This window comes from Oenanthe melanoleuca, chromosome 4, assembly GCF_029582105.1.
Source record: "Oenanthe melanoleuca isolate GR-GAL-2019-014 chromosome 4, OMel1.0, whole genome shotgun sequence".
Lineage (NCBI taxonomy): Eukaryota > Metazoa > Chordata > Aves > Passeriformes > Muscicapidae > Oenanthe > Oenanthe melanoleuca.
The window spans coordinates 56,948,386-56,969,418 of NC_079337.1; the positions used below are offsets into that span (position 1 = coordinate 56,948,386).

The 21,033-nt window shown below is 39.9% G+C and overlaps 1 protein-coding gene across 1 annotated transcript; it reads left to right on the top strand.

Annotated features, from left to right (window-relative positions):
• The first annotated feature begins 1,570 nt into the window (after positions 1–1,570).
• Positions 1,571–20,819, top strand: WDR1 (WD repeat domain 1). The gene is made up of 15 exons (XM_056489070.1): positions 1,571–1,802; positions 2,068–2,189; positions 6,010–6,100; positions 8,827–8,974; positions 10,360–10,540; positions 12,368–12,445; positions 13,098–13,178; positions 13,293–13,526; positions 14,334–14,421; positions 15,316–15,472; positions 16,075–16,162; positions 17,149–17,259; positions 17,690–17,863; positions 18,999–19,143; positions 19,423–20,819. Exons 1-15 carry the CDS (start codon positions 1,787–1,789, stop codon positions 19,530–19,532), a joined length of 1,824 nt encoding a protein of 607 aa, XP_056345045.1. The 5' UTR covers positions 1,571–1,786; the 3' UTR covers positions 19,533–20,819.
• Positions 20,820–21,033: the final 214 nt, after the last annotated feature.

The following is a 21,033-nucleotide window of genomic DNA, read 5'->3' on the forward strand; positions in this document are numbered from 1 at the left end:
CTGTCATATCCATCTATCCTGATGCTCTTTTCCTGTTTCATAGGAAAAATTCACTCACTTTACAAATGAAGCAAGCTAAAAGGACAAAAACACAATAGCACATATTTCAGAGGTTTCTGCCAATTAGATGTAAATGCTTTGGCTTGCTGTGTCATATGGAGCTTATCGTACACGTGATGTGATTTATATTAATAGCACTGGAAGGAGAGGAGAATTCAATTTATCCAAAGTTATATAGAAAACATGAAGGGATGGATGTGGTTCAGCTTAATTTAGACATATCCAACTTGGCCTCAGGGGACAGCTCAGGTGATAAACTAGGAGTTTGTAAAGTGCCCCAGCAGCATTTGGAGGTGAATGGCATAAAATTATAGGATATTACGATTATAAATATACAAGGGATGAAGATAAGACTGATCTTAAAGAAAACTGACTGCGGACAGGCCAAGAGCTCTTTAAGAGGAACTCGGGGACCTGCATAGCCTCTCGTGCAGGAGGCGACTACGGCGACTCAATTCCTGACAAGTGCTGCCAAGGGCGATGGTTCCCCAGCAGATGGTTCCCCGGACACCGCCGAGCCCGTCCCTGTCCCCGTCCGTGCCCCTGTCCCTGTCCCTGCCCGTGCCTCTGTCCCTGTCCGTGCCTCTGTTCCTGCCGCTGCCGCCGCGCCCGTCCCACGGGCTCCCCATTGATGCCCCCCTGCCCGCCCATAATCCCGGTGGATGTTCCCCATATCCCCGCCGGTGATCCCGGTGGATATCCCCCATATCCCCGCCCGTGATCCCGGTGGATGTTCCCCATATCCCCGCCGGTGATCCCGGTGCTTATCCCCCATATCCCCGCCCGTGATCTTGGTGGATGTTCCCCATATCCCCGCCGGTGATCCCGGTGGTTATCCCCCCATATCCCCGCCCGTGATCCCGGTGGATATCCCCCCATATCCCCGCCCGTGATCCCAGTGGATGCTCCCCACATCCCCGCCCGTGATCCCAGTGGATATCCCCCATATCCCCGCCCGTGATCCCGGTGGATATCCCCCCATATCCCCGCCCGTGATCCCAGTGGATATCCCCCATATCCCCGCCCGTGATCCCAGTGGATATCCCCCATATCCCCGCCCGTGATCCCGGTGGATGCTCCCCATATCCCCGCCCGTGATCCCAGTGGATATCCCCCATATCCCCGCCCGTGATCCCGGTGGATATCCCCCATATCCCCGCCCGTGATCCCAGCGGATATCCCCCCACATCCCCCGCCGCCGTTCCCGGGAAGGGCGGTGCCGGCGCGCGCAGCCCCGCCGCCGCGCACGCGCACAGCGCCCCGCGCACGCACCCGGCAGCTCCGCGGAGGGGAGCGGCCCCGCGCACGCGCGGCGCGGCCGAGGCCGAGCCCGAGGCCGGTCAGAGCCGCCGAGTGGCGCCCGCCCGGCCCCGGCTCGGCCCCGGCCCCGGCCCCGGCCCGGCCCGGCCCCGCCCGCCCTGCGCGCAGCTCCCCGCGGGGCGGGGCCGCCTCCGAGGCCGCCCCAGCGCGGCCCCGCCGGGCCCGGCCGAGCGCACGGCATTTCCGGGGGCGGGCGCGCGGCGCGGGCTGGCGGGGAGCGGCGCGGCGCGAGCAGAGTTGACTATATATGGTCAAAGGCAGCGGAGAGCGGCGCGCGGCGCGGGCGCTTCCTGGTTGGCGCCGCGGGGCCGAGCGGGGCTGAGCGGCGGCAGCGCAGCCACAGCGCCCGGCCCGGCCGCGCCCGCCGCCTTCCTGCCCGGCCTGCCGCCGAAACCCGCGGGCGAAGATGCCGTACGAGATCAGTAAGCTGGCGGGGGCCCTGGCGGGGATGGGAGCGGAGCCCCGCGGGCTGCGGACCCTCGTGCGGGACGCGCGGGGCCGGCGGTGCCTCGCAGCCGCTGACAGCAACAAGTGACGGCGGCTGCCGGCAGCGCAGGGCGTGTGCCCGCAGCCGGGAGGCGTTAAGCGCCTTCCTTTTATTTTGATCTCCTAAAAAATTATTTTTAAAATTATTTTTATTATGATTTATTTTCCTTTTATCCCCTTTCACCTTTTATTTTTCCGTAGAAAAAGTGTTCGCCAGCCTTCCGCAGGTTGAACGAGGCGTTTCCAAGATTATTGGAGGTGATCCTAAGGGCAACAATTTTCTTTACACCAATGGAAAATGTGTCGTCATCAGGAACATTGATGTAATGTATCTTGATTTATTTTGTTTTCTAGTGTATAAAGCTTTCGCTAAGTTTCATTTTGTCTCCCTGCCGCTCCTTTAGCAGCCTGAGCTTCATTCAGTCTTGGCGATTTCAATCGAGGTCACAGATCCGTGGTCAGCAGTGGCAGGATAAGTAGAGTGCATGACTCAGGCGTAAAACCATAGACAGCGACTGTAAAAACACGTAGAAAATCTCGGTAAAATGTGCAATTCTTTCCCTGTTCGCATGGGACTTAAGAGATGAGGGACTAGTATATTCTGGTTGGCCCTGTTTATCTTCTTAGATATAGCTATTATGAAGTTGAGTGGTATGTTTGCCTAATGAATGAACTCTTCCCTCTCTGCTGTTTTGGGCTCTTAGCCTGTCAGAGAAGCACAACCTGTATCTTTTAAACGTGTTATTCTTCAGCTTCTTTCCCCTACCCAGCCCCAACTCCAGGAATCAAAATAGCTGTGAGTTGCTGGACTCCACGACAAGCTGGGTGCAAGTTCTCAGCCTTGCTCATAGGGAATTTTGCTCATCGATTACATATTAGAATGCCCCAGTTAATGTTTTCAGTAGTGTGGAGGTTTGGTTTTGTTTATTTTCTCTAGTGCTAACTAGAGAAATGTTAAGAGTTGTTTGAATGATTTCTTTTCAAAGATGGCATTCCTTTCAAAAGTATGGAGGAAACGTTGAATGTTTAGGCCATTTTCTTGCTACTGGTTTTTAAAAAATAAATTTTTTCAAAGTGATTGCTTGTTCTTTAGAAACCAAATTCTCCCCTAGATACTTTCCTACTGCAAATTTGGCCTGCAGCAGGAAGGGCTGCAGGGGGAGGGGTAGGACATACCTCTCTGGAATTTTTAGGTCTCCACAACAATGGATTTGTTTATGGCTGCTTCTGTAAATCACCTATGTAAACTGAGCTGCTTCCCTGTTTTATCTCATCATCCCCACTATATTCAGACATTTCTTCACTGTTGTGCTGTAATAGATAAGTGCTGCTAATAATTCCTTGCAGATTTCTTGATTGCGATCAGTTTAAATTCATCCACTTAAAACCAAAACTAAGCTTGCACTCTGGTTTCAGTGTGTCGGTATAATGTCTTTGTAATAGTGTTTTGCTCTTGGCATCAAGAAAAGTTCAAGTTTCTGAAACCAGAAGCTCCAGTTAAACCCTGTAATGGCACACAGTGTGATGAGAGAAGAGGGAAAAGCCACTCTGCTTACATTACAGTTTCTGACCAAGTTGTGAGTGCTGACCTTCTCCCTTGTGCTGTCATTAATGCTCTTCTGACCCTATTTTGGATGTTAAATTGGAGGAAAGCAATTTGCTTTGCCTGAATCAGCTCACTGAAGATTAGCCCAATCCAAATGTGAACCCCAGCCTGAGCTGGGGGGCGTAGGGCACATGGTGACCTGAGAACAGGCGAGGTGGGAAGGTGGGAATTCAGATTCGAACTGTTTAACTCTCGAGGGGAGGTGAGAATGGAAGTCACGAATCCTTCTGTTTTATGGTGCAATTCATGCTGATATGCAGACTTACCCAACTGACAAGGGGAGTTTGCTGTTAATAATTGACAGGTGACTACAGAATATATTACAGCAGTAACACAAAATCTGACCAAAGCCTGTTCTGTGGCTTTTGTGCGGGAGAATGTTGCAGTTTGTAACCTGACTTGCAAGTGTGTCCACTCTTAGTTAAAAACCATGCCTTCTTTGCATGATATAGAAGCCTCTCTAATAGTTTGCAACAACGAAATGAAATGGTGGGGGGTCTGTGTGTAATCCCTCCATGAACAGTTGTCCCATGGAATGGTTGTGCTCTAATTAAAAAAACAGGTCATCAAAATGCAGTGATCACCTTTCTCCTTAAGTCTAAAGCTATCTAGCATTAGCTAATCAGATGAATATAGCATTCAGGCTTAATGCTTGATCTTTGAGCATGATCTAGAGACTTCCTTTAACAATAAGTAGTTCAGTGTTGGAAAAGCCCTGTTAGAAAGATAGTGATATTTTTAAGGTTTCATACATCATTAATATTTTATCTTCATGGGTCTAAGACTACTTTGAAGCTTGGAACTGAAACTGCTCACTTTCATATGTGGCTCTGGTTTCAGTGTTTGAAATAAGCCACATAAGGTCACTGCTGGTTTAATCTAGGTACTACATTGTCTCAGCTCACACTATAATTTTCTCCTTGAATTTTTTTTAGAAGTGGTTTTCTGGGGGTTGAGCTTGATGTGAAAAACATGCAAGTTAGAAAACTGACTTTACAAGCAGAAATAACTATTGACTAAATAATGTACAATTTGACATCTCTGGCTTATTACCTGGTTTCTGGAATCTATTTATCATATCTTAAATTTGGGTTTTCATCTTTCATTTAACCTGTTAAATTAGTCTCTCGGCTTAGTTTTCTGGACTCTTGGAGATTTTTACTGTAAAATAGTACCTACCATGCCATTAATAACAACATGTGGGGGGATTTAAACTCCCTGAACATGTAGGTGATGCAGATATAGAATAGGGAAAACATTTTCTTGTCTTGCTCAGATGAAATCCAGTTAGACACAAAATCAAGAGGGGTGTGCATGCTGCAAGTGCAGATGATTGTGACTTAAGCAGGGCTATAACACACTCAAGCAATGCATGAAAGCAGGAATGGAGGAGAGCTCCTTTTTGCATGAGCAAGCTATATTCTGTCTCCTGAGATGTAACAGTACTGCAGCAGCAAGAACTCTTGTGAGCAGGAGACTGCTTTCTAACACAGAGCGGGTGTTTTAGTTTTTCCTGATTGGATGGCTGAGTCATACCATAACATCAGGTGGTTTTCTGGTTCAATTGAATAAATCTGTATTAATTATAGCAGTTTAAATGGAATTTTGTTTTGATCATATGAGTGAAGTTTCTGGAGCTGGGACAAGCCGGTTAAATGGTAGAAAAACATTTCTAAAGAGTAGTGAATTACTGTTGTAGCATATATACACTGTAATTGAGTGGGGTGCAGAATGGCTTCTTTATAAAATTAATTTGAAAGCCGTTTTTGCCTTGATGTCATCCCTTTTTGATTTGTGTGGTGCCTCTATTGTATAACGCTACTGATTTGCTGAGAGTTAGTTTTATTGTAAAACCTGAAATATCTCAAAACATAGTTTATATGGAAGAGATAAAATGATGATGGAGTGGCAGTGAATTTCTTTCAGAATTTCTGCACAGCTTTTGATACCAGGTCTCCTGGCTTTTTAAGGAGATTGCAGTTATTGAGAAAGAGCAAGCCTAGCACATCTTGTTGCTAATTGAGTGATTTTGGGTGCATGGTGATGATTAACAGCCATGTGTTATGGTTGACTGCAGGCTTAAGTTTCATACTTGACTACAGTAGAATTTTAAATGTGTGCTGCAAAACACAGCTCATATTTAATATTCTACTTGGGTAACTCCTTTATTCCTGGGCTAGCCCTAGAAAAAGGGAGCCTTATGCTTGGCCCGTTATTTTTCTACTAAAGAGTGTTTTTCTACTGTTTGGAGGTATTGGAGAAGAAAGGGTCCCATCATGTCAGGCTTCCTTAAGAGGAAATCTGTTTTTGTGTCAGTTGTTAGAAAGTAGTGTGTTGCTTCAGTGGTACCAGCAGTGTTCTGCAATGTGTACTGCACTTCTCACTTTTAGAACAGTTGCTCAATTTAAGCTGGAAGGCAGGGTTTGAGAGAAGGGAGTGCAGGGAGAAGCTATGAATTTTATTGTTGAATTTCTGATCTTATTCCCTTGAAAAGGAGGAAGTACAATTTCTTAACTTTTATTTTCTCTTTAAAATAGAATCCTGCAATTGCTGACATCTACACTGAGCATGCCCACCAGGTTGTAGTTGCCAAGTATGCTCCTAGTGGATTCTACATAGCATCCGGAGGTAAAGTATCTGTGTGCATGTGCATGAGATGTGTGGACAGAGCTGTTAAAGTTACTGGCAAAGTAGGAGTAACACTTTGTGTGTGTGTATGGAGTATGCAGTCAATGGGATGGGCTTTGGTGGACTTAACGTATGCATCTCTGAAGGAGGAATGGTCCTTGTTCCTTTAGCCTCTTACCCAGGCAGTGAGCTTAGTGACATTCTTGGTCTTTTTAAGATGTATTATTTCAATAAGGAAAAAACCTGGAAATTAACTCTAAATACTTAGTGTGATGAAGACTTGTGTAAGTGCATCAGAGTGAAAATTTATTTCTGAAATGCAGGACTATTGTTTGTGATGTTAATAAACTTTACTACTTTATAGACATGGGAGGGATTCTAAAACACTATGTATTCTTTCTTTTCTCTTCTCCCTTCTTCCCAACCCAATTTGGCAACATTTTTGGCTTTTGGTACTTTTTTACCTGAACTAAGAAAGCTTTCTTCAGCGAGTTAGCAGGGAAGGAGGCTGAGCCTGTTTCCATATAATGCATGTGAATCAATAGTCTGAGGATATGTAACATGAATTTTTACAGTGTGAATTTTTTGTATTGTAGCAGGTTTTGACAACCAAAGAACTAAACAAATCCTTTTTAATAGAAGCTTGCATCAAATAATTGGTATTTTTTTCAGGACTGGTATATAGTGAAGAATACTGTGTACAATACTGTAACTTGTATTTCTTACAAGGATTTGCAGCTAATATAGATTCTTAAAAAAATGCATGCCTATATCAATTAGAAGTGCTTCAAAAGCAAGTACTGTACCCAAATAGATATATTTTCTAATATAATATACTTGAAAATACTCTGAATATGAGACCCTTAGAAGGGAGGCACAGATTCCTTCCAAGGTCTTAGTAGAATGGGAGTATCAGAAAGCTGTATTAGAATAAGTATTTTTTGAGTACTGGGGAACCTTTAAGAGCACTGATAGCAGAGCTTTTTTTTCCCCTCTTTTTTCTCACATTCTTGTCTGTAAGGGACCACAGCCAGGATTTTCTTGGCTCAGTCTTGTGTGTGGACTATGTGTCAAATTGAATACCCTCTTAAAATCCAGTTTGCATTCTGTATTCTACAAACTTGGTGCTTAGGTTTGTGCAGCGCTTAATACTCAAAATAACTATCTAATTTTTTCCTTGTAGCCTTTTAGGTTTCTAGTCCTTTGTAAAAGAGCAGTGACAGATACTGTACTAGGGAAATATTTGGTTGATTTTTCTCAGAATTTTTGTCATACCCAAGTGGAAGAGTTTAGGTTGCAGTATTTCCCTTAAAAAGTGTCTTCTGTATGCCATTTATAAATAGTTTTGTGATACTGCTGAGCATGGGGTCTGAAGATAGATGACCAGGCTGTTTAAACTGTTTCTAAGTATAACATGTAAGATTCATTTCTCTGTCTATAAATTTGCATTAGCCATGCAGCCTGCATTAATATGTCATGTGCTTCATGAGACAGACCTTTGGCAATATGCTTTTGGCTTTTCTGGTAATTTCTCTTATTGCAGTCATAGCAGATGTAATAATGGGAGATACTGCAAAGTTAAAGCTCTGTGTCTTAGCTATTAATAGATGGAAAAAAAAATAAGGTTGTGAAGTCTGCATTAAAATTCTGCTTCAATAACAAATACTTTCTATAAAATTCTGGGTCTGTCCTTTTTTGCAGAAGTGACAATCAGTCTATGACCAGGTCCCAAAGATGCAGAGTGGCTGTATGTTTAAATTGAATTGTAAAGATGCATCAGTAAATGGTGAACAGAATTTAAACATTTTGCTGAGGTGAAAGATGCATATTTTAGCACGTGGTTTATTCTAGAACAGTGGCTTTTTTGAAGGGTACAATACACACAGACTTTGCTGTGTGGGTTTCATTAGAGATGTGTAAATTTGTCTGTGTATAGAACAATTCCTCTGGTTACAATCCTGCACCACAGTAATTGCTCTGAATAGCTCTTGGGTTTTACAATACTCAGTGGATACAGTGAGCCAGGGAGCTTTCATTATCTTAAGTCTTAAATTGTTAACTGCTTGTGCCATGTCTGCTACTTTTGACATTACTGTTCCTGAATATTCTGTTAAATTCCTGTCTAGTATTCCAGATAATGGTAGGGATGCCTCTGCACTGTGTACATGCTTCTGTATAGAAAAAGTACACTGATGTGCATGAATTGAGTTCTGTGGACAGAAATCTTTGTACATCTACGTTTGCCTGGTATTTGTATAAAACAGGTCTCCTTTGAAGGTGTATATTGTAGTGCATCAACCACTGTCCACAGAACTGTTCTCTTCTTGTAGAGTGGCTTGTGTCCCAGTGAAGGGTCAGTGAGCTGTCTTGTCTGGGCTGGCTTGTTCTTTGTGTAACAGATACTGAACACATACCAGCTGTAACAGCAAAGTTCCTACTCTCTTACTGTACAGTTTTTTCACATGTCTGCAAACATTTTCTTCATCTGTTGTATTTAGTGCTGTATGTCTTGGATTGTAATATCTGGTTAAAAATCTAATTTATTGAAATGGATATAGTCTTCAGCATTCCTAAGTAGAGGGATTTGTAGTAGTTGTAAAAGGGTAAGGTAGTAGGTCTCTAGTATAAGTCTTCAGTGTAGCTGAAAATATGTACTCTGGCAGATTGATGAGTCATGTGACTGAGTCATGCTGGAACAATAGCTATATTCTGTTTTATTATGGCAGATGTCTCTGGAAAGCTGAGAATCTGGGATACTACACAGAAGGAACACCTACTGAAGTATGAGTATCAGCCATTTGCAGGAAAAATAAAGGACCTTGCATGGACTGAAGACAGCAAGAGAATTGCTGTGGTTGGAGAAGGAAGGGAAAAGTGAGTAATTCTTTTGTGATTGTATGTGTGTATGCTTATACATACATACATGCATTTGCTGTAAACCTCTACATTCTAACAAAGCAAGTTCCTTGCAGAAAGCTTTTAATTCTTCAATGGAATAAAGCCACTGCTTTTTCCCTGTCTTGACTTCAAGACTGTTCTGCAGCAAAATTTTCTATGCAGTGTTTGGCAACTGTAAATTATTGGAAAATACAGTTCTGTTACAATTACTTAGTTTAACAATTGTTTGGGACTTGTTTCTTAGAGGTAGGTGGGTATTACATTCAAGGATAGCTGGTGTATTTTTTTTGTCAAATGCTGATATGATAGGGTAGGAGGGCGGAAAACAGATTTTTACCTCTCATTCTTCACTTATTGGACTCTTATTCAATTGATTGAATAAGAGTTTAAAATAAAAATGTCTATCTGAATTTTCTCCTTTAGCAATATGTCTAAATTTTTAGGCCTTATGATAGTTTAATGAAAGGACATCAAGCAGTTGACCTTTACCTAACTAAATGAGATGCCCATTTAGGTTTGTGTCCTCTATTTAATATTTAAAGACTGTCAGAACTTTTAAAGCAGAGTCCAGACCAGGACACCTAAAGAGCTGAAAAGCATCATGTAGTCCTGTTCCCTAGTCCCCTGCACCATTTTTTTAATCCATCATGTCCTTGAATGAGACTTAGTCCTCCATTGTTCCCTATGCCCCATTTGCCCCTGGGTAGATACAATGTGAGTTTGCTCTCCTTCTTCAAAAGCTTGACCAACTTCCTGTTAGGTGGGTGCACTTTCAGTCTAGAATATTCTTGAAGGGATTCTAAAGAAGGCCTTTCAAATAGCAGTGCTCTGGCAGTTTAGTGCCTCAGTATTGATTATACTGTTTGGTTTTTTTTAATGACTTAGAGTAAGAACTGTCAAAAATGCTTTTACAGCTCCTCTTCCTTAAACCTTTTAGTAATACTGTTTGTAAAAGCAATGGTACCCAATCTAGACTAAATAGTCAGATAACTGTGATGCAATGTCATTGTTATCCTAGCTTTCTGCAGTCTGTGGCTAGGCAGATGAAGTAATTTAATGCTTTCTTTTATAAACCAGTAGTCTTAGTGAGAAATACATTGGATATCTGAATTTCAGAAGCTTTATATGCAAAACCTGATTGTTTGTCCCCTTCAGCAAGAGTCTCCTATTGAAGATTAGAATCTCCCACGAGCAAGATCTCAAATAGCCTTCAGGGAGCTATGATGTGCTTATATGAGATTAATGAGATGACCTAATTTCTTTTCTTTGAGTGGACTCAAATCTGCTGTTTGCAGATGTTCAAGGAGTTAATCTACGTGTAACTTTTATGAATTGTAGTCATTGTGTGCTTTTCTAACTAGATTTGGAGCAGTGTTCCTGTGGGATAGTGGCTCTTCTGTTGGTGAGATTACTGGGCACAATAAAGTGATCAATAGTGTGGACATTAAACAGACGAGACCATATCGTCTGGCAACGGGCAGTGATGACAACTGCGCTGCTTTCTTCGAGGGACCGCCGTTCAAGTTCAAGTTTACACTGAGCGTGAGTTTACGTTTAGATGTGACTCTGTTAAACTCTGCAGTTTCCAACAAGCTTGCTGTTCTTATCACAAGTAGCTGTTATAACAGAAGTTTTCAGTTCCCCCCCTTTGAAGCATAGCTGGTGTCAAGTGGCTTTCTTAAAACTGTGTACAACCAAATGTTGGTCTCAGGCCAAGAAAACCAAAATAAATGATTGATTAAAAAGAGAACCTGTAACACTTTTTCTAATTTTCTTTTTTCATTCTCACTAAGCAGTGGAAGGGATGAAGTAGGGTGTTTTATTGGCTCTACTAATGCTTTCAGAGCACTGTTTCTCAGTTTAGATACGTGTAGAATTTCTTAAAGCTTTTCCAAGGTGCATGAGTCAAGAAATATGGTGATTTTAATGGAATTTTCTAATCTGATAAAGAGTGCTCAAATCTGAAATCCCAGGGCCACTTAGGGTGAGTGTGGATGTTCGAAAGCATAACTTGGTTTCTACTTCATGGAATAAGTATGTAACTTCTGTGGTCAGTTTTCTTTATTATGTTCCTTTTAACTTTGTTTCTTATTTAACTTGTTACAATTTCTTAAAAGAAACAAAGGCTGGAAGTACCACGGTGAAGGTATTCATTGTTGCTTAAGGCCAAAGAAAATGCAACAAGCCTCTGCAGCTGTTTTGATGGCAGGAGATCTATTGCCTCAGAAAAACTATTGCAAAGATACTGGATGTTATTGCAGTAGTAGATTCAAACTGTTTAGTTTGTATTTTAATTTTAAAATCAGTGTAGTAGGCCTTTTATTTTCCTACACGTGAGCCTTGAGTAGTGTTCGTATGCTGACTTTAGTAAGGATTTCATTCCAGTTCTAGAAAAGGAATTGTTTAGAGCTCTGCAATCCAATGAAATGATGTAGTTGCCTAATATATTTCTGAACTTAAGCTGATACTTGCATTTTGCTAAGCTGGTTGTTTTGGTGCTCTGAAGTCCAAATTGCTTACCAGTGCTGCTTAGACTGGTAAGTGATGCAGTCTTCCTTTTAAAGTGATATTTGGGTTGATGTATGGGATTCTGGTATGGGCTGTATGGTTCAGATTAGAGCCTGCAGTATTGTCGGTGGGGGGAAAAAAAGTGTAATTGAAGAAAGTAGGTTAGAACCTGCCTTCCATAATACTAAAAATAGTCTTCCAAATCTCTCTGCATGGGAGCTTTGGCCTCATTGTGGTGCTTTTCTATTTAACGTGTGTTTTCTAGTTTGCATGGTTTGAATAGTCTCCTACTTGTAAATAGTCTATTTGGGGAGCATACATCAGTCTTGCCTCATTACTTCACAGAACTACCACTAATGCATCTCCTAGAAATGGAATTTCAGTAAAATAGTAACTTATTCCTTATGCTTGTGCCTTTTTTTTTTTTTTTTTTTTTTTTTTTTTTGCAATAAGAAGGATAAAATACTCTTGTGTATATAAAACTCAATGCGCAGTGAAGCAAGAGTTGAAATCTGGAGAATGTTGGAGAAGTCAATGACCAAGAAGAATCTCAAGTTTGCATGTAGGCTGCATCTGACTCTTTTTTACTATTTATCCCTGAAACTGGGTAATTATTCTCCTGGTGTGCACTGTGTTATTTTAACTACATCAGTAATGATGTCACAGTGTCTTTTCTGGACTGTTCTTGGTCCCCATGATTCTCTTCAGATAGAGGCTAAACTAAACATAGCAATTTTGTACAGCAGGCATCTCCTACAGCTAATTCATGGTTCACGTGTAAGAACTTCATTGTTACTGGAATGTCTTCTGTGTAAAATGGTCTGTTCCTTTTTGTTTGCTGATTCTTCCTTTTTTCTACAGGACCATACACGGTTTGTAAACTGTGTGAGGTTTTCTCCTGATGGGAACAGATTTGCTACAGCTAGTGCAGATGGGCAGGTAAAAAACAAGGAACTCTTCTAATACTGATTTTAGCAAGAAAAGGTTTTCTTGTGCATTTTGGGAATAGGATTAGTATTGTAAAATCCACATTGCTTCTTTTTTATGCCACAGGCTTAAACTTTTAAGTATCCTCCTGTAAATCTATAAGAACTGATAAGTGGTAATAACCAAACTATTCTTACTCAGGTTTTTTCCTCATTCCATCTCCCTAGTATTCTCTTACAGGTTATTTTGGCAGAAATGTGTTGGACTTTTGGAATATGTATATTATGATCCTGAAAGATCTAGCTGAAATAGTGAATTCATAGATATCAGCCTGGTTCCACGTGTACTCCCTACTGATAAGGGCATGTTGACAATAACTCTTACCATGAGTAGCTTGTCCATCTCAGAGGACAGACTCCCATGACAGGAGTCTAAGCAGCTGCCATGACAGCAGGGTTCAAAACTGTAACATCTTCCAGAATTTCAAATTTCTGGATCCAAAGTACGGGGAACTTGCTGTGATTATTTACGATTTTCATCTCAGTTGTTTAGTCTTAATTATTCAATGCAGCATAGCCTGTGCCTCCCCTTAAAAAAGGGTTTAGTGTGGGTTTTTTCATTACTGCTTTTCCCTTTAAGTTGTATGTCTGTGTGCTCTTTTAAGATTTTTATCTATGATGGGAAGACTGGAGAGAAAGTGTGTGCTCTTGGTGGAGGCAAAGCACATGATGGAGGTATTTATGCTGTAAGTATCACTTCATTTGTGCAAATGATCCGTAGTGTTTCATTACCCAGTTAATAAACTGCTAAGTCTTGAATTAATACATTTACTGTCTTGTGGTGACATTTGTTTTTACAGATTAGTTGGAGCCCTGACAGCAGTCAGTTGCTTTCTGCTTCTGGAGATAAAACTGCTAAAATCTGGGATGTTGGTGCTAATTCTATTGTAAATACTTTTAACATGGGATCAAACGTGCTGGATCAGCAGCTGGGTTGCTTGTGGCAGAAAGACCATTTACTGACTATTTCCCTGTCTGGCTACATCAATTATTTGGACAAGAACAATCCAAATAAGCCTTTACGTGTTATAAAGGTAGGTTAAAGTTCTGTTACTGCATGAGTTTCTGCAATAAATGACTCCGTGACTGACGTTGTCAAGATGGAATAGTAGCTATTGAAAAATAGCTTTGTTAAATTGGCATTGCCAAATGAGCTATGTGTGACTGTTTCTTGAAGACATATAAATCAAGAAATTGCATTTACATGTGTGAGAATGTGTGCAAATACTCAGACTGATTATTTCATTTTAATTAATGTTATCAACTTATGTTTTGTTGTAGCTTTTAAGCATTCTTGAGATGAGAAAAGAAACACAGCATAGTTAACTGCCAGTGATGTCTCACTTTCCCAGAACTAGTGTATTGTGGACAAGGTGATTAGGGTTACCATGCAATTGAACTTTAATTTTAGGATTTAAAGAGTTTGCTGACACAAGACTGTCTCATGGGAACTTACATTTTTACATGAACTAGAAACAATGTCCCAGATTTTTGCTATTACGCTATAATTCTGGAAGTTGGTGTGGGTGCATGACCATATTTAGTCTTCTTCCCTTAATCATAAAGTGCCTGAAAAGCAGTGATGAAAAAGTTACAAAAGTATTTTGGCTCATCAGGCTAATAAGGACATGCATGGTGCTTATTGTTCTTCATGAAGGACTTAGCAAAAGCAGTGGTGTAACAGTTAAATGACTGCACTGAAAAAATAGTGGTTTTTATACTGGGTGACTTTTAGTGCTTGTGAATAGCATGTTATTTTCTGAATAACCTGTCATTCTTCTCAAAAACACGTTTGTATGTGTTAAAAATTGCTCATCAGTAATTATTTGTCTCATTCACAGGGTCATAGTAAGTCAATTCAGTGTCTTGCAGTGCACAACAACGGTGGAAAGTCCTATATTTACTCTGGAAGTAATGATGGTCATATTAATATCCTTTGAATGATAGTGATACTTGTTCTAGTCTGAGAGCGCTCATTAGGAGAGGTGGAAAAAAAAGCTTTGCTGAAGAAAGTTTATTGGACACTTTGGATATTTTGTCTAAAGTTTATATTACTTTCCCCTAATACTTGTTTTATTAGCTGCCTTCACAGTTTCCTGCTAAATATAAGCCAGCTCTTAATTTATACTTGTTGCTTCTTCATGGTGGGTAGCTAGGGTAGGATGATAGTATGGAGAAGCAAGTAAATATATAATTTAGCTTCTTGCTACATCAAGAAGCAGCAATACATGTTTTCCACTTATGGCAGAATATGCACAAAGTTACATTTCCAGCATTCTGAAGCTTATAGTTGCAACCACAGTCGTTTACCCTGCCTTTTAAAATGGTGTCATGTTGGTATAAACTCTTACAAATATAGATCCTGGTTCTTTTCAGACCTGTAGTAGTTAACACTGATGTTACCATATAACATCATGAGGGAAAGCCAGTGTTGCAAGAGCTTCTAACTAAAATTCTTTGAAAAGTATTTTGTAGTCTCAGACTTAATGCTAATTATTTCAGTACTTGCTACCCTTTGTGGTAGGTCCTTTAGCTCACTACCGAACATCAGAGTTTAATTTAATAAATATTATGAGGTTGCCCGTGGAGGTTGTAGAGTCTCCATCCTTGGAGATAACAGGCTGCTGGGTTCTGTAAGGTTTTGAGTTGTAGCTGGCACCAATTTGAGCAGCAGGTTGAACTAAATCTCAAGAGGTCCTTTCTAACCTTAGCTGTTCTCTCAATTATTTACTATTTATGTTCTCTCAATTATTTATCTGCTTTTTCTGGTGTGGAATCTGACTGCACCAGTATCTTCAAATGTTCCTTAATTCTATTATGCACATTACTGGGATTCTGAAACTGGAGAGAATGATGGCTTTTCTGGGAAAGGCCACACAAACCAGGTTTCTAGAATGGCAGTGGATGAAATGGACCAGCTGGTCACCTGCAGTATGGATGACACTGTGCGCTATACCAACCTTAGCAAGAGAGATTACAGGTTAGTTAAAGTGTTGCCTTTTATTGCAGTATATTTGTTTTGCCACAAGAGTGTTGTTGACTTTATATGGTAAGTATAAATGCTGGAGTTTATTTGTTACCATGGTAACTGTAGCACGCTTGTGCTTTTTTTCTGATGAGAAATGCATCCCAGGCTTTTCAATTTGTTTTATCCTTTCCATGGGTTAAATGGAGACCTGTCTTGTATTGTGTGACTTAGTAGGAAGAGCATCTGTTTTGTGATTCATAAATACTCCGGGATAGTGGAGGTAAATATGGTTAGGAGGAGTGGGACACAGCTGTTTCTTCATGGAAACCAGAATTTGAGGTATCTTGTTAAGATAACTAGTTAGTTTGAAATGAAAGTCAATGTTACTATACTACAGTTTAATTTTTAAAGGTGTACTACCTGATCAAGATCGTAAAGCTTTAAACACAAAACTATAGGAAATTTTGAGATTTGTAGATAAGAATTTAAGTTATGCATGTTCTTGATGATAAGTGAGTGGTTATTTGAATGGGCAATTTTAATATAGTTGTAGACATGGAATAATTTCCTATTTTGTCCTTCCTGCTTCTCCACTTTGACACATTCTCTTCCAGTGGCCAGGATGCTGTGAAAATGGATGTTCAGCCAAAATGTTTAGCTGTGGGTCCTGGTGGTTATACTGTAGTTTTATGCATTGGACAAGTAAGTATTAACATGTAGATTATCAACTATTGCTGTATTAATAATGCCATGTATGGTAACATTTATTTATTTAGTGTGGGATTACCTTGAACATGTGCAGAATTTCCTAATAATACCTACCTATAGGGAACATAATGCAGCAGGATACTTGATAGCCTTGTCTTTTTGCATCCTGTACTAATTTCACATTTATGTATGGATTTACATTTCAGAAAGTCCCTTGTGTGGATGCCTCTGTATTTGCTATCAATACAGCTTTGTGCTGGAAGGTTAAACCTCAGAATCACACTTGTGCCAGATCTGACACGATTTTGGCAAAAGGATGTTTTTCTCCTGCATTTTATTTTTTTTGCAATTAATCCAACTATCCAATTAGCTAGTGCTAAGCAGCTCTAGCTTGCTTGCCACTATTATGCAGATCACAGAAAACCAGAGACATTGCACCAAGGCTCTTTTGTATCAAAACATTATTAACTAATAATGGTTTATGCATTCTTAATGGGTGCTGATTTTGTGTTTGGGACATTTGATAGTGTTGTCCAAACCTGTCTTCATGTGAGTCAATCCCAGTTAACCATAGCATAGAACTGGATAGGAAATAGCCTTTAAAGTTTAACACTGCAGCATTAACTTGCTACTGATTTGGTCCTGCCTCCCTCCCTTGAACAATGAACCATGAAGGGAGTAAGCATTGCTAAAAATACTGGTTTGTCCGTGTTTATTTCATGTTCAAAGTGAGTGAAGTAAAGCTGCAGGCAATGGAGAATGCTGTGCTATGTAGTTTAGAACATATGAGTACTGCAGTACAGCAGATTAGTCACCACTTTTTTTTTTAAGAATTAAACTGTTCCCTTAAGATGAGAATATAATAAACTTCTGAGCTACTGGAGGGGATTTGTATTTATGACTAAGCAATGTGGTTTAGTAGTAGTTTTCTATTTGGTACTTTGAAGAAGGATCTTAGTTTCTGGATTTTTTACTTACAGATTGTCTTGATGAAGGATAAGAAAAAATGTTTTGCAATTGATGACCTTGGCTATGAGCCAGAAGCTGTAGCCATTCACCCCACAGGAAGCACAGCAGCAGTGGGAGGAGCGGTAAGGTTGCACTTTCTAAAGCTGTACTACTTGGAGCACTGTAGCAAGTAACAGAAGCATTTAATAAAAGTAGATGTGTCAGTATTGTTAAAGTAAGATGTATGTATTTGTTGTTCCTGGGCTTTCATTCCCCAGGTTCTGCCACATTTGTGGCCTAAAGTCTATTTTTGAATTCAATCATCTTATCTATATTTGCTGTTTTAAAATTGCCAAATTGTTCTTACCCAGTGTGATCTTGGAGTTGGCAAATTCTAGAAAATGGGTTTATTTCCCCACTTGGTGGACTGTAGCCAGCATAAATGACAGGCTATTTAAACTTTCTTAACATAAGCACTACCAAACAGAATTAATGCAAAAAGTTCCAGAAACTCCTCTTTCTATGGAAAAATGATTTTACTACCTTTTCTCCTTCTTTGCTAATAATTTGCAGGATGGGAATGTCCATTTGTATTCAATCCAAGGAACCTCTTTGAAAAGTGATGATAAGACTTTGGAAGCTAAAGGTCCTGTTACTGACCTGGCATATTCTCACGATGGTGCCTTTCTTGCAGTCTGTGATGCAAACAAAGTAGTCACTGTCTTTAGTGTTGCTGATGGCTATGCGGTAAGAATTGTTGTAACAAGTTATCTCTGTTTGAAAAGAAATTGACTGACAGCTCATGTCTAAATCTGGTGTAGTGAAGTACATTGTAAAGCCTACATACTGCACATGTAGTGAAGCTGCTGAGCCTTAATATCTGTTAATCAATCATTGATATAAATTTGATGTTTCTGTGGCTGTTTACCTGCTATTTTGGTCTAATACTGGTGTTTACAGCAGCCTGTGTGAACCCTCCAGACTGTAAGAATAGTTAAGGAAATGTGCAGCATAGGTCAACTACTGGGAAAACACTGAAACCCATCTAATAACAAATGCATAGTTAAAACAGGGAAGCAGCTGAATTTCCACAGGCTAGTCTTAGTTAAATACAAAAAGTACTGTTGGATCTGCTGAACCACTAGTTTGTTAGTCTGGGCTTTTTAAAGGAAATAACAAAATTCATGCCATGTCTGTTAGAGAACTTGTGTTCATTTTTTTAAAATAGATAAGGATGTAAGCTCAGTTTAGTAAGAATCATGCAGTACAATAAAATTCAATGAAGTAAATAAAGCAATAAAATTCTACTAGCTCTGGCACACAGTTCCATGGTAAGGACCAAGATATGAAAGGGATATGCTAGGACAGGGAATCTTGCTGTATCTGCCAATCTACTGTCTTTTAACCAAAAACCTATAAATGGGCTGAAAAGTAGAAATTGCCCAAGCATTCAATGTGTATCAACCTATAAGCTCCTTAAACTTTTGACTAAAACAACACTGAAGTGAAAACACAGGATGGCTTTTCACAAAAAAAAAATTTCCAAGTAAAAATTGAAGTTATTTTACATTGAGAAGCATCTGTGGGTTTATTTTAGAAGCTTCTAAATTGCATATGCACTTAACACATCAAGCTTTCATAGAAAAAAATGTCTTAGTGGTTTTTTTACTAAAGAGGTTTGTATTCTATTGGCCTACTAAGTACTTAAATCACATAAAATGAAGCCACCACTTGGTTTGCTTAGTACATCCATCTGCACCTGAGATGTACATTGTGTAGAGTCTTGAAGTAGTTTGTTCTGATGCTGCACATTGAAAGTAATGATTTTTCTAAAGTAGCTTTAACTACTGGAATAACCCTTGTCTCTCTAATTTTCAAATAGGAGCATAATGTCTTTTATGGACACCATGCAAAGGTTGTTTGTATTGCATGGTCACCAGACAATGAACACTTTGCTTCTGGAGGCATGGACATGATGGTATATGTTTGGACTGTGAGTGATCCAGAGACCAGAGTCAAGATACCAGGTATGTTTTCTTCAACATATTACTTTTGAAAGTTGCTAGTAGTTCTTGAAATCCAACACTGTTTTGTAAATTAATGATAAGTAAGCAGGCTTTGAATGTTCCCAAAGTAATTTAGACTTCTAGCCACACTAGCTGGAATTCTTCTGTTATTTTTGTAGTTACTTTGAAAATACAGTACTAGTATTTCATGCAGCTAAAAACTGTATTTGAAATGTGCTGAAGTTACCTTGTCAACCCAGCCTTCCTAATTCTTTTCTGTTGCTTTGCACTGTGATACAGATGCTCACAGACTACATCATGTAAGCGGCTTGGCGTGGTTGGATGAACACACTCTGGTAACAACATCCCATGATGCCTCTGTTAAAGAGTGGTCTATCTCCTACAATTGAAATATGCCCCCTCTTTGGAAGGACCTAATCAGGGACTAGAACTACTGCAGTGGAACATAGCATTTCTCTTAAAATCTGTATTGGCCTCTGGGTCTGCTGTCATATCCTCATATCTTTACAGGGTGTTCATATCTGTAATTAAATGTACTTTGAAAGCTTTAGCAAGTAACAGTTTGCACATGAAAAGCACTTAAATTATGTCTGGAGCTTAACCTTTGTGCTGAACATTCCAGAGGCAACAGCCAAACGAGTTGGTGTGCAAGGTTCAGGCGCGAAAGATTCAAACTCAATCAGTTGTTCTTTTCTAACCAAGAAACATAAGACTGTACAGCATGAGAGTAATACTTCTCATTTTTTCTAATTACAGAACATTTCTGTACTAACAGTCATAGTAAGAGTATTTAGTTGTGGTCTGAAACCAATCAAGCTGTGTGCAGCTACTGTATATTGCTTTGCTTCTCTATACTGCACCAAACTGTTGCCTCAGATTTTCTCCTCCAGATAAGAAGATGGGGTACATACATAATAAAGTTTTTATGTATTTCATGTCAAATCTTTGTGGTTTATTTTAAGGTGGAAGTGTGGGATTTTAATGTTCTTACTGTTGTGGGTATAATGTTTACAAATAATCATTGTGGCAACTTGTTGCTTCAGAAACACAGTTGTTATTTTCATGAATTAAGACTGTCTCATCATTTCAGTGTCAGAGAAAAGAAGTCATTCTGTTTCAAAGATTAAAGATATTTTCTGTTTGAAGGAGGATAAGCATGTTATTGTTTAAAAAATGCAGTACTTCTACCACCTTTTGGAAAATACAGGAATTAAACAAAGTGAAGTGTTGTTATGACTTGAAGTGATTTTTGAGAAGATGGTGTTTGCTCAGTAAGTTTTATGCCTTTGCATGTGCAGAACAGTTGCATGAAAGTGTTACCTCATGCAAAGAGATCCTAATGTTGTGTTTAGTTCCCTTCTCACACTCCACAATATGGTTAAGTGATTTGAAGCTAGCAGTCCAACAAGGGTGGAGGAGGACACTCTGATGCAAAGTAGTAGGAAGATTTCTTACCATCTCTGATGGCCAAAAAGAGTTGTTGCTGTCTAGAACCTTGGAAGACTTAAAAAAAAGTTTTCTCTGCTAAGTCTCTACCACCACCACCGCCACCTTTCCAGTTGTCTTTGGATTTTATTAAGCTTTCTTTTCTGTGTGGACTCGCGTGTTTTTTTTTACCAATCATATTTCTAATGACACTAACTATACAGCAAATAAAATGCTTTTGCTGCTTCTCATACTGTGGCCTATTGCTCAATTGCTGAAAAAAGGTTGCCTCACAAGAATGAAATGTCGGTGAAACATGTTTTGAAAAAGAAAATTGTTGATTTCTTTTTAGGAGTGATGATCAGAATGTCTCCCAGCCTGCAAACCAACATCTACAGTGGAACAGTTGACACAGATTTTGATTTGTTGTTTTTTTTTTTTTTTTTTTTTTGGTTGTTGTTTTTT

What these genes read in the sequence shown, in the direction of transcription:
- WDR1 (XM_056489070.1), top strand. An exon ending in CAGCTAGTGCAGATGGGCAG is followed by an intron (nt 12,446 to 13,097) that starts GTAAAAAACAAG and finishes TGCTCTTTTAAG; the next exon opens with ATTTTTATCTATGATGGGAA. An exon ending in AAGTAATGATGGTCATATTA is followed by an intron (nt 14,422 to 15,315) that starts ATATCCTTTGAA and finishes TCTATTATGCAC; the next exon opens with ATTACTGGGATTCTGAAACT.